This window comes from Vigna angularis, chromosome 2 (assembly GCF_016808095.1).
Source record: "Vigna angularis cultivar LongXiaoDou No.4 chromosome 2, ASM1680809v1, whole genome shotgun sequence".
Lineage (NCBI taxonomy): Eukaryota > Viridiplantae > Streptophyta > Magnoliopsida > Fabales > Fabaceae > Vigna > Vigna angularis.
Genome location: NC_068971.1, coordinates 52,573,773 through 52,588,193, shown reverse-complemented (window position 1 = coordinate 52,588,193; position 14,421 = coordinate 52,573,773). Strand labels below are relative to the sequence as shown.

General features: G+C 32.6%; 1 protein-coding gene across 4 annotated transcripts; it reads right to left on the bottom strand.

Moving 5' to 3' along the window:
- Positions 1 to 36: 36 nt before the first annotated feature.
- On the bottom strand, positions 37 to 13,186 carry LOC108319044 (probable acyl-activating enzyme 16, chloroplastic). Of its 4 annotated transcripts, XM_017550057.2 has the most exons (18): positions 12,945 to 13,170; positions 12,351 to 12,542; positions 10,774 to 10,888; positions 10,035 to 10,122; positions 8,815 to 9,026; positions 8,228 to 8,346; positions 7,474 to 7,623; positions 7,318 to 7,385; positions 6,880 to 6,985; positions 6,022 to 6,180; positions 4,356 to 4,409; positions 4,195 to 4,275; positions 3,201 to 3,338; positions 2,657 to 2,816; positions 1,140 to 1,219; positions 877 to 1,022; positions 434 to 491; positions 37 to 349 (listed from the first exon to the last, which is right to left on the bottom strand). In XM_017550057.2, exons 1-18 carry the CDS (start codon positions 13,083 to 13,085, stop codon positions 257 to 259), a joined length of 2,160 nt encoding a protein of 719 aa, XP_017405546.1. In that variant the 5' UTR covers positions 13,086 to 13,170; the 3' UTR covers positions 37 to 256. The 4 variants fall into 4 exon arrangements, with proteins under 4 accessions (XP_017405546.1, XP_052729026.1, XP_052729028.1 ...); XM_052873066.1 differs by lacking the exon at positions 6,022 to 6,180; XM_052873068.1 differs by lacking the exons at positions 12,351 to 12,542; positions 12,945 to 13,170 and adding an exon at positions 11,357 to 11,392.
- Positions 13,187 to 14,421: the final 1,235 nt, after the last annotated feature.

Below are 14,421 nucleotides of genomic sequence, written 5' to 3'. Positions count from 1 at the left end.
AATAGCATTATCCATTCGTGTATTGTGAGAATATAATAACAAAAGAATTGTCACGAGACGGTATATATATAACTTTTAATAAAGAAACAGTATTCTACATTCTGTGAGAATATATAACTTCTAATAAAGAAACAGTTTTCTACATTCTGTAAGAGGTGAAAGGTGAAAGAATTGTCCCCACACGGAAAAGGTCTTAAGGATTTTCCTACTTTCAATACACAGTAAAATCCATACGTAGGCATTAGGAACTAAGGTTTTACTTGTATAGATTCTCTATTTGGTCCCTGTATTGAACCGCAACTTTATCCCTTCGAATTTTCATGGTGGGTGTCATAAGGCCATTATCAATCTGCCATGGTAGTAAATATTAATTAGGTACGTTAATTCAGCTACTTAAACAGTATACAGATATGACTTTGAAGTTTAATCTAACCGTGAAGGGGTCATTTACGAGAAGGACTGGTCCGATTTGAAATGGAGACTCTGATGTCCTGCATCACAAAGACAGGAAAAAAGGAGGACGGGGTATCAAATCAATTAAAGGGACAATAAAGAAACATGAGTTTAAGAAAGAAAACTACTTTCTTACAAAAGTGTAAAAAGACAATCACTATACAAGACTGTAACCCCAACCAAGTTGACATGTATCAATCATTTGCACCACACCAAAATATCATTAATGAAATAAAGCAAACAAAATATTTTTCAGTATCCTATTCATTACACCTCTAACAATTCCTTCTCATAAACCTAAACTAAATTATAACTGTTTTATAGTTAAAAAAATGCCCTTGTTTATAATATGCCATTGCAATATAAAGGCATGAAATTTCTTTCTAACTCATTACAGCAAGCAGAAATGAGACACGATCTTACCATGTCCTTAATTCTTTACATATTAAGCTGGTCACGTTTTCCTGACCGACATCAGAACTGTTAGGATCTATAATCGACGACTCCCTTGCTGCCTTTACGACTTCTTCAATGTTAGGAACAATGACAGCCCCTAAACGTCGCTTATCCTATATGTTAAGGTAGTAATCAAAGAAGTAAAATTATTGCATGTTGTAATACCTGGATATGTATTTCATATAAAAAGTCTTGAGCCATAAAGTTTAGACAGCAGGATTTAAATTCACCTGTCCAATAACAACAATTTGATGTATGAGGCTACTCCTCATGGCAGCTTCTTCAATCTCTCCCGGTTCAACATTTTCACCTTCTCTCGTTGAAACATGTAATTAGTATGGGAAAAACTGATGACCAACAAGCCTTTTATGCAGTGCAAAAAATCAAATTTGCAGTTAAGTAAAAAATGGAAAATAAGCCTTAAGCCTAACAGCAAAGGTATGACAACTAAGAAAGCCAATACTTAACAGCAAAAAGAACAAAATCAAAAAGTTAAAAAGTGGCTATTTTCCTCCAGGGCAGGAACATTAACTTAGCGGTTTAGACATAGCAAATAATATAGAAAATTAAAAACGAATTTACTGAAACTATTTATTAGTTTTTATTTTTTGATAAAAAATATTAATTAGCTGAAATTTTTTAAATATGATATGATTATCAATTATTTGATTGTTTTGAACTAAGCTCAAACGAAGCTCGTGTAGAACTACACCCACATATAATTAAAATAGTTCATGCACGCATAAATTCATACTATAAGATTGATATCTTGTATGAAACAAAGTTATTAATGTAGACACTAAACCTCTCCTGTGAAAAAACCTTATTCATCTCTTGTTGTTCCATTTATGCAATCAACAATACAACTTATAGACTTACAATTTTCTGACCCGTTCTCAAAACAGACAAAAACAGGTACAAGTGACTAACTCGTTAACTATCTAGACTCCACCGGCTAGTACATTAACTAGCCAGAAGGACTAATTATCCACAACTGCTAATATATTTAAGTTAACAAACCCAACAATTAACGTCTCTTAACTCTAACTTTGTTTTGAACACAAATATATAAAAAAAAGAGAAAAAATAAAAATATAATAATTTCATCAACATAAAGAGGTTTAATTTGAATAAAACACAAAGTATGTAGCAAAAAAATATAATAATAAAATGTAATATGTATCACTCTTAATATTCTATATCCAATAGCCAAATTATGTTCCATATTAACAACAGCAGCTACTACAATGTGAGGCAATATCACTAATAATATATTCTTAGTTGTGCACCTTCTAGTGCAGGAACCTAAAATAAATATTAAAAAAATAAATGTTTGTTCTAAAAATTGATTTAGTGGCTGTAAATTTGGTTACTCTTCAATTTCATCTTCGTATCATGAACAATTTCATATAATCCAAGAATTTAAAATCCTATAAACCCTTTGGTTATTAACAAAAAAAAACCTTATATGAGGAATGCATACATTTGTTCAGTTACAAATGGACGGAAAAGTGCACCTTTAATCTGTTCAGTTACAAATGCCAAGTTTACGCTTACTTTCAGTTATTTTCTTTTATCTTCTTGGAGGTAGCCTTCCCTCAAAGAAAGGCCTTACACAGAGTCCGTTAATCGCAAAGATAAAATTAGTAGAAAGCACACATAAGTGTATAACACATGCAAACACACGGGAAAGGAGGAAATATTTATTCATAGGATCCAAAGATCAACGTACACACTTCTGTTGTACCTGTAGAAAGCACAATGGTGTCTTTAGCACGACCATCCACAACAATTACTCCACTGGAATTACGACTCCGCCCAGATGAATGATGGGGAACAATCCAACCAATATCCCCAGTATTCAGCCAACCATCCCTATCTAAGACCTGATTTGTAGCTGAAGGATTCTGATACAAGAATAAGAGACGTGACGGACACTTCTTGATTGCTATGAACATTACACAAGTTTCTGGTACATCATGGGAAATGTATTTCATGATAAAATAGAATTCTTCATCTGAAGATAATATTTAAGTTTGACAGACAGTCAAATATTTACAAATGAATAAATCTAAAATCATAAAACTCCAGTATAAAAAGAGGTAGAAACAAAAAAGCCTGAAATGTAAGAAAGATATCCATACTTTTATATCTATGCATGCCCAACACATTGTAATATTTTCGTCAACATGCTCTCTCTCTCTGTCCCTCTCCCTCTTTCTGTCTCAGATGTGCAAACACACATGTCAACTCAAGACACAACATGTTTGAATTTTGATAGAGTAAATTACCTTGTAGTATCCCTTCATCAATTGTGGACCTCGAACTTTCAAAATTCCCTTCGTCCCAGGTGGGAGAACTTCATCAGTCTCAGAATCTACGATTTTGAATTCCGTATGCTTAATTGGATGACCAACAGACCCAATAACCTTCAAAAGATTGCATTGATAACATTTTCAATATAATCACAACTCTTAGCAGACACAAAATACAAACTAATTAGATGAATGAAAATTATGTAATTATTATGAATATCTAGCTCTAGATAGACGGTTGACAAAAGCAAAATGTTCAGTGTGAATGACGGTATCTTAAGAAAAATAACTATAAACATTAAAAATAATTATGAACAAGAACTGCAGATTAAGTAGGCATGTCCACATCTCATTTAGTAGAACTCTCATTTTACCCTTTTTGTTTTACCAAACCCAAATATTGTTCTCAATTTACTATTTACTTTTCCAAAAGGGTAGAGACATAGAAATATTATGCACTAAGGTAGAGAGAGAGAAAGCAGTAGGAGGAGTTCAAATAAGATATAAAATGACATGCTTAATGATAGGATATGGAGAGTTTACGAAAGGAAGAGAAAAGGGAATAAAGAGGGGGAGAGGCATTAAGGAGTTGTAAATGTAATAACAGTTTGTGGCGGGAAACAAAGCTCCTATAAAAGAGCTGATGTATCTTGTATTAGTTAGTTTTGGAATTGTTTACTTTGTATAGACAGGATCATTCTTATCCTGTGGAGGGAGAACTTGGCTCTCTTGGAGGTTTTGACCGTACAGTTTGCCAAATTCAATACACAATTACTCAATTTACTGTCTTTTCTGCCTGTTTGGTGTGTGTTGAGTAAAATTGAGATAGGTTTCATATTCAGAAACGTATCACTTAATTATTCAATATAGGTAGAGTAACAAGTTTTGGTAACCAAAGGGAAAAACAACATGTTAAAATGACAAACTCGTCTTGCACAACATTAATGCAGTTGATAAATCTACTGCTTACATTACAACTAAGTCTTCGAGCAGCAATAACTGGTGAAGTTTCTGTTAAACCATATCCATTCTGCACAGTCACGCCAATAGCCTGCATATTATTTAAAAATCGTGAGAATAATTTCAAAAAGAAAAACCCTGGCTAAAAGTTACATGTTTGAAGTATCAGACCTCAAAAAATCTATCCACGTGAGATGATAGGCTACCACCACCACTTATTCCAGCCTGCAGAATGCCAGGGGATTTTGCTTATCATGAGTAGAAAAGTGATCCGTTGTTACAAACCGACACCTCAAAAATAAGAAGAAAGCACAAAAAATAAGTAAACACTGATATTTGTATTATTTGCCAGTGGAAGGAGGGTACAGAAGGATAACAAATCCCACTGCCCAGACCTAAGCTCCTCTAGAACAAACCAGGCAGTTGCTCTCCTTCACAACAAAAAAGACCTCCCTTAACTAACAGCAAAACAGAATAATAATAGGATCCCCATTCCCCCTCAACAATTGATTTTCTCCCACAAAAATATTCTTCTCTCTCCTCTAATTGCTCTTCCCACAGGTCATGCCACCTCAGCCATCGAATTATTCTTTCTCACATATAGTCTTCCCCATTGTGGCTTGCTCCCTTCCTAGGCTAGTGGTTCACAAATCCCACTTATTCTTTGAGCTGCATCATCCATTTCCAAAATCATGAATAATTTATAAGATGAAATGGATGAAACTGTGGGGCAATCCCTAATATACAGCAGGTATAGGAAAAAGATATGGCTAAAAAAGGGAAGAAAGGATTATAGTAACTATAACCAAGAAGAGGAAACCAAACTAAAAGACCCAGATATGAACAAAAGGATTTGTTCCACTTTGGCAAAGGTAGAATTAACACACAAGGGAAGCCATGCTTGGTTTGTATAGGCACGTCCCGAGATAACTCTTTGCTTTTACCTAACCAAAGGGGACCATACAAAGCTACATCTATCCATCTTCCACACACTGCAGGTCTTGCGTTGCTCTTTTGCAAAGGCAGAATTAACACACAATACACACTTTCAAAAGAGAAGCCATGCTTGGTTTGTACAAGCATCTCCCAAGAAATTCTGTGTTTATCTAAATAAAGGGACCATACCATAGCTATATCCCACACAATACAGACCCTCAACACAGTGGAAGTATCATCCATCATCCATAAGGTACAAAAAGATAAAAGGGACAGAAAACTTCACAGTGCAAAATTTATTAGTCTACACCACTATTTCTCAATTGTGAAATGCTCACAATACACACTATATTCGGTTGCATTAAATCATATTGGTCACGCTCCAAATTTAGTGGAACCATATGAATTTCACCTAACTTCTCATTCAGACCCTTTGTTAAATTGAAGTGTAGACTGTCAACCTTGAGAAAATATAGAGGTAGATGTAACTATATTGCTGCCATTTATATGTCCTACAAAACTTGTCTTTGGTAATATAACCTTCATTTAAAAAGTTAATTTAGAAAGAGTCACGAGTAGGATCGTAGCATGAAATAGTAAGAGGTAATGAATTTACAGAAAAAATTCTATGAATAAACTTTCAAAAAAATACAACAGATTTCTTCACAAAGTGTTTTCAACTTAAGTATAATTATCCATTCAACTTAGATAAATTCATAAGAAATTACTCATTAAGAGCTCTTTAAACTTCTTTAACCAAGTGGCCGTTTACTCCTAAACTGCATTTATTTTCCCCAAACATTTTGCAAGAGCAATCAGTCAGTATGGCACTTCACAAAAAGAGACACAGTAAAACAAACACAAACTATTTCATTATAAATCATATTTAACAACGGAAGACCTTTGAAATTCCAATAGCTGAATGAATTTTACTGTAGACCAGTTTCTTCGCCAACAAATGAACTGGAAACAATATTGTGGCAATAATTCTAGCCCATAACCAATCCAACATTGATTGGAGATAAGAAGGCGGCTTCTGATCCTTCGTTAGACATTTACCCTACAAGTATTCAAAATTTATAATTTAAATAAAGCAATATGTTAGAGCAGAACTAAAACTGCTTCCGTTCATAAATTTAATTTAATTTGACATGTTATATCGATGCAATAAGTGTCAAAAGGAAGCACAGCACAAGGTATGATGACATTGATCAGAAATAAATTTGAGAGTGACCCCCTATATTTGTCCTTGAGAAATACAACAAACATATCATCCATAAGAAACATAAAAATCCCATTCTAGTCCCTTGGTAAGCACAAAGTGTAGGTCATATAGCTCCTTGTTTTAGGGACCAATGAGGGATTTCATATTGTTGGGGATTTAGGTGACCAGCCTAAGTTTCACACGGATGAATTGAAGGGTTCACTCCAAAATTTGAGCAAGTGAGAAAAAGATAGAATTAGACAATTGAAGGGTATGACGTATTCCTTTGGGATATGACGTATTTCTTTGGGATATGACGTATTCCAATTTGTTGGTACATAATGGTAGTCCAAATTACATCATATCAACAAAATGCCATTTAATCTATATTCTTTCTCGTTATTTAAATTAGCTCACACTTACATCCCCTATTTTTTTATCTTCTTTTGAGAAAAACAATTGGGTGAAATAAGTCTTTACTAAAGCATAGAAAACAGATTTCAAGGTAGAGAATGATGATTTTGGGAGACCTACAAAAATAGCAGATGACCATACCTCATAAATACGCCTGCATTCCATGTACCTCATGCTAGCCCTTAAAAATGTGAGTGCAACAAGCTTTCTAACAAGGGAGCTTGTAGATATCTGCTTCTGGATCCCACTACAGGAATCAAGAATAAATACAATTTTCACAATTGACATTAAGTACTCTTACAAAGTGAGTAGAACACAACTCAATCCTACAAAATAACCTTTGTAAGAAGATGGTATCATAGCAGTATGTTAAAGATATGATTTGATTACTCTAAATAGAAAAATATGATATAATTTGATTGCATCAAATAGGGAAATATTTATCTTTATAAATTATCTTTATTAATGTATCTCTTCTTCATTATAAATAAGAATACTCGTGTGTACACACATAATACAAGTAATCCTTTCAATAAATACAATGGACTAAGTTCATACAATTCCTGGAAAAGGAATTACCTGTATAAAGTTTCATAAACTAAAGGGACAGAAATCAAGTAATGTGGTTGATATCTTCTCAAATCATCCTTTAAAGAATAAAAAATAAGATATTAATACATGATGCAATGCATCGTCTCTTTATAACAAACCATACGTGAAACTTAGTAATAATACCTTCAACTTTCTCACAGTTGTGTATACTTGTTCAACACCGCACGAGAAGATAAAATATTCAGAAGCTCTTTCATATGCATGCCAGGAGGGCAACATGCTTAGAAATCTATCCCCAACTTCAGCAGGTACAATATCCCCTAAGTTTCTTATCTATAAATTCATTAACAAATGATAAACAACATCGATGATCAGTTAAAACCAAGAATTATCTTTAATTGAAAGCGATTTAAAACCTGGAAAACTTCATAAACAAAAGAAAATATAAGTACAGATTAACAAAAGGTGACTGAGCAGGCCCACATTTCCATTATGCTCTCTCTTCCTTCACCCGTACAAATGTTGTAATAAATATTAAGAGGGTGTTTTATCCTATTCCAGTTATACTCTTCACTTTTATTCAAATAAAATTTTATTATAAAATTGGAAATACATGAATTAAGTGACAAAGATATGAGAGAGAGATGGAGACAATATGCAAGACTGTTGGTTGAAGCACTATGGCTGTTAATTACCCCCAGCCTACACATCAACTCAACCAATATGCAGAGGAATATCACAAAAATATTTTGCCAACCAATCTAGCTCCAATAGTCCAACTAGAAATGGAATAATCCACAATTCATAACCATTAATTCAGATACATTTTATTAATTCATAACCTCAACATAGTTTTCTATACTCTGAACAAAAATCAACACATCCTGTCTAAAAAACCATTGCCACAATAAACTCTATTAAAGGATAGCCATCAAACCTGATGCAAAAGATTCTGATGTGTTAGCATAACACCTTTTGGATTTCCAGTAGTTCCACTTGTGTATACAAGAGTAGCAATGTCATCAGATTTGATTGCTTCATACATGTACTGCTTCCCTGAAATAACAAAGTTTTAGAGAATCGGATCACTGCTCCTTTTGATTATAAATACAAAGATCAATATGTCTCTTCTACTGTAAAATAAGCAAGCACATAATTTCTTAATATGAAATAATAAAACTATTAAATGTAACTCTATTCAGAAAGAGTTACATTTTTGGCTTCTCTGTGGTCATTACTATCTCATATGAACATAGAGATTTGGGAACCTTGCTGCACTATTTAGTTCCCTGCCCAACCCATCCCCAATTTTTCTTTTTGATTTTCAATTTTTATTATATTTAATCTTATCTGTTATGGAGGAATTCTTAGACCCACTAGCAGTACTTCACTATCTTTTGCTTAAGTATGTCCTCCTTGTGTGTTTGTGTGTATTCTGGTACTTTCCCTATGAACAAAAGATAGCACAGTTGAATGATAAATATATTTAATCCACATTTGCAGAGCAAGATCCAGGTGACATACTATTATCAAGAGAATCAAACAATACTCTGCGACTCTCTTGTCCCAAATGTATGAGTTCCATGAAAGTATAGACAGGCACCTCCTTTTCTCCTTCACTGACTAGGCCTGATTTTTCTCCCCAAAGCAGAATAATAAATCTCATTGAATTCTTCAAAGAAAATAGCTTTGCTATCCGATTACACATTTCAGGATTGTCCACAGCTAGTGCAACACTGAAAAATAATAGCAGCAGTTAGCAAAATTCTATTGAATAATCAATAGAGACTGGCATTTAAAAATGTGACAATGCACCAGTATAGTCAAGGAACGTGTAAGTATAAACATTATTGCTTATTCAACAAACTTAACTTCTACGGTGAAATACTATTCCTACTCTTCTTGTTGTTGTTGTTGTTTAAATGCAATTCAATAAATACTGATTAAATCTTTTAACGCTAAGGTGAATCGTCTTTCTTCCCTACATTCTACCACTCTAGTAAAGGCCAAACTCAAAACCTAGCATTTGCAGACTAGATATGTTACTAAAACCAATTCACATTATCTTTTGATAATATTTTTTGACATCAGTTTTTAGGAACATTTCTCGTAGAACATTTTTAAAAGAAAAAGCTCTACACTGTTATATACTGTGGTTGTATATATGTGTTTTTCTGAAATAAATAAATAAATAACTAAATTAATTTATATATACATGATGCGCTTGAGAGGAACAAGGGGTGGACTAAAAACAAAAATTTTAATTAAAGAAAAGAAAGGGACTAAAATGGTGATTGTTCCAAGAACACACAAATGAGAAATATCAAACCTCTAATCACACTTACAAACCATATCAGAGCTCAAACAAATATTCCATTTCTCATCAATTCTTAGAACTTGTCAAGATGAAGTTGACCGGTCCCAAATTTTCAGTTTTCAGGGCATATAAATATCTAACTACAAAATCAAATGAACAATATATTGCTCACAAAAGCTGGAAGGCATAGTGAAGACCCACGGTGCATTTATTTTCATGTACATGTCAAATGATTGAGTATGCATTAATTTTAATAACAGAAATACTTAGGTGACAAGTCTCAAAATTGGACCACATTACACATATAAATGAAAGTAATAATCATACTGAAAAATCATTCAAATTAAGGTAGATGTAGAATGAGTTATGAAATGGCCAAATATACAATAATAGATACAATCTGTTTGACAGAAAATATTAATTAAACCTTTCAGAGTGGTTGTATATTTGCAGCAGTTCTTCAGTTGATGACCTCGAACCCCTTACCACATTGATTGCCCCACATGCCATCATACCTAAACTAAAATCATAACATGGATGTGATTAAAACAAAATAACTACTTTTGTAGGTGTATAGGTACTACCCAACTCGCAAGCTTGTGTACTATAAATCTGCTACTGAGCTTAGCACCAGTCCAAATGGGTAAAAAATAATTTTCATTCAGTAAACACAGGAAAGGTAGAATGTTCAGCTTTGTACTAAGATGATGAAGCGAAATCTAATTACCAAAATATTTTGCTTGGCATTTTCTTCAAAGAATAAAATATGAACATAAAAATTTAGGTTATAGAAGCTCTATAAGTAGGCTAACTGCATTGGAAGCAACCTAGCAGCCTTCTATTTACCAATTTTTGTAGAGTTAAACAGTAATCCTAGGTACACAAAGCCATAAACAAAAGTAATTATTCTAAAGCACATAATATTTAAACAAGGACGATACCTTTTACAAAACAAAATTGCAAATATAGTTTTTGTTTACAATATATTGGCACCATCTCACATTTGCTTATGTTATTATTGTGCTAACAAAAATCTAAAAAAGCAATTTTAATTTTGTTTGTCTTGAAAAGCTTGTGGACATGTACACATATAAGTTGTGCAGCTAGCAGTTACGAGACATAATACTGTGAGAACAGATAACAAAAATAAATTCTGCTCTACACACCTTGATCAGCTACAAGCCAGCGACAAGAATTATCAGCAAAAAGTGCAAGCTTTTCACTGGGTCTCACTCCAATAACTCTCAATCCTTCAGCAAAGTCCAATATTGCATCCTCCAACTGAAATTTTGATTAGACAGATATAGAGAATCAGAATAGCATGCCACTAACATGACTCTGGATAAATTTCTCGTTTAATGTAATTCAACATTGGAACAAAAAACATTAGTTTTATACGTCAAGCTCATAAAAGATTATGATTATTTGGAATTATTTGCATTCTGTCAATAAATCTTTATATTAAATATAATTCTACTTTGAATCACAATTTAATATTGTGCAGCATATGGCCTCAACACGATAACATATAATTCAACAATCATTCAAAAGAACAACTCATATTCTGTAACAAGTTACATAGTGGTAAGTAATGAATGGAAATGAAAAAAAGAATAAAATGAGGAAAATGAGGTGACAGCTACGAAGGACCACATGACAACCAATCCACACGGAACAGCTTGAGACCCAAAATAAATAACATTCGGTTTAAGGACTATTTGCAGACGGGGAAAGTAGTATATAGCTCACAGGTATAGAGAGAGAAGTCATGGATGAAATTGTATGGGCTGAACCTCCTTCTTTCTTGGGTTCTTTCTTTCCTTCAACAGTAAATTGCTATAGTAGCAATACTTCTTCCATTGTAAGAAATACACAGAAGAAATAATACATCACAGAGTTCATTTGCCTTAATTGTTATATTTTATTTTGGTAATCCTCAACAGTACATGGTGTTAAGAGTGTGAAATCTTAAAACAGTTTCAATTGATCTCCGACATACAATATTATGCTCATCATTATCCTATGCCATGTGCCCATGACCATTTGGGGTATAGATATCCAGGTAGAGGTGTCTCAACATCCATAGAACTCACCCATAGTTCCTAGAGTAAAAAGAAAAATCCCGCAAAAAGATCATTAATCAAACGCGGTGGTTTTTCAAACCTCTAGCACAGGAAATAGTTATTACTAATCAAATTAAAAGATAGCAAAAAAACATACTGAAGCATAGACCTTCATTTTTTGGTAAAGAACTTCCTCCTCAATGTCATCTACTTTGAAACAAAATCTACAGTCACCCATACCCTAATCATACCCAATTTCAACAATGGTGCTAATAGCCATTTACCATGCCATCAAGCTAGGCTGTCAAACACAACATATTTCTGAAGAATGAGTGTATGGGATTAAGCCAAATATCAGAACACATGCTCACATTACAGTTCCAAATAGTGGAGACAATGATTAACAAAACTAACAGGCAAAAGAGACACGCAACACTAACAACAATCAAAGCACTTTCCTGATAGGTAAGTTGATTACATGGATCATACCGTGTCTTTGAGTCTTGTAAAAATTAGTTCTTCATATATAAGCTACTTAGAGTTTTCCTTGGCTTTCGTCTACCTTACATATGTGATATCCCTACACAATCTATTCTTCTAACTAGTGCTTTTATCAGTCTTCTCACATGTCTAGACCGTCTAGACCGAAAAGGAGATATAACAAGAAAAAAAAAATAGACCTGTTTATATGTCATTGTTGAAGGAGGATCATGATACGGATCTACTAATGCTATTTTGTCACCATACTTCTCGGCAGAAGATCTCCAAATATCAGGAACAGTTTTCCACTCGTCTGAGGCCACAACACCATTACCAGATAGTAATGAACTTTCAAGAAAGGGGGCGCACCTTCTTGTCAGCGGTTTCTCTGTCTACATTCAAAAGTTTGTGGTTGGAACTCGGAAGAATTAAAATAAAAACATAATGAACAACAAAAAACATTGATATCCAACATCCTGTAGACACACAGAAATACGAACAGTGCGGGCAAGGTTATCATAGCTATACAAAGGACAAGAGTGATATTAGCTAATCATAATTCATAACATAACATGGTTAAACAATAAGCAAGCGAAACCGATTCTTCGAAAGGAAAAGTATCAGGCAAATACAATTTTCACACCAAAATTTAAAAACTCCAGACATAACAAAACTTATATGCGAAATTTCATTGACTTTGAACCTCGGGTATTTTCCCCTAAAAATTTGCCCTGACAAACAATGAAAACAAATAAATAACGAGCAAGGACGAAGTCGGAAGAAGCAAAAATGACCTTAGATTGAAATTGGCAAAAGACAGGTGGGTGAAGATTGATCCTGGTGAAGTTGCTGCGAGCAAAGACGGAAGGAAAGACATAAGCAGAATACGAGAAGGTGGAAGCATAGCTGGAGCTTATAGGAATCGGTGGCGACATTGGATTTGGCAGAAGAAGGGAGACGAAGATGAAGCACGTTCCTTCTAGATATATGCATCCGTGTATATGAAGTATGATATTATTATAAAATATGAGAGTGAGAGAGACAGTGGTAGTAGCTGTTGCTGGTCAACTCAATGGCGACTTTGACCCTTGGCTGGGTTGGTGCCAACAATAAAACACAAAATATGATTGGCTTACGATTCATTAAAATTGATAAATGAGATCCTACAAACTAAACTAGTATTCACTGATACTTTGATAATGAAATATGTTCGGAATAAATAATAAATTTCTATTTTAACAACTTTAACTATAATTAAGGGAATTTTAATCACCGACAAGGAAAATATTGTAATAATATTTGTTTCTATTTATACTATATTAACGCTTAATTTTAAATTGACTTATTGTCTTTAATTTATTAAGTCCCATACTTGCATAGTTTTAAAATTTAATCATTAAGATACAATAATATATAATTATGATTATCTAAATATGTCTTGTATTAAATATTTAATAATTTTATTAAGATGACATTGTATACCTGTCAATTGTTTACCACATATATTAATAATAAAATATGATTTGTTAGAGTAATATTCTTTTAATTTATAATTGTTTTACAAATTTAAAGAATTACTAATTTTAATAAAAAAAATCATATATATTACTTATTCTATTATCAAACGTCTCCAATTACATTATTTATTATATTAGATGAATAAGTATGTATTTTCAAATATTTGTTTTTTAAATATTGAGTTCTAAGTGGTAAGTTAATAAAAAATCATTTTAATTATACCTTCTCACAAATAATATATATATTGTTTTGTGAAATTAGGGTGATAAATTAAACTTACTATATTTGTAAATAATATGTATTAAGTATTTAGAATAAACATTAACATTTTATTTATAATGTGTTTTTTTTTATAAGATCTATTTACTTAATATTAGAACTTCATTTAAATGTCATTTAATTAAGTATAATTGTAATACACAAATTTTTTTAACTCTATATAATTATAGAGATACATGAATGTAATTTGAGTGAGTCATCATTGAGTGAATTTTTTTAAAAATTGAAATCAAGTTATTTGCTCGCTCTTAACAAGTGAATTTATTGTATAAGTGACGTGTCATATCATTTGAGCGATGAATACTTTAAATGAAATATAATTTATTTAGCTGTTTTTTCTTAGAATCGTAAATGAATGATTTTACATTACTTTTAGTTTTAGGGGAAAATTATATCATGGTCTCATAAAAAAAAATCTATTAGTAAACATTTGTTCGGTTTATGAATTATAATAGCAGTATTTTTTTGTAATCA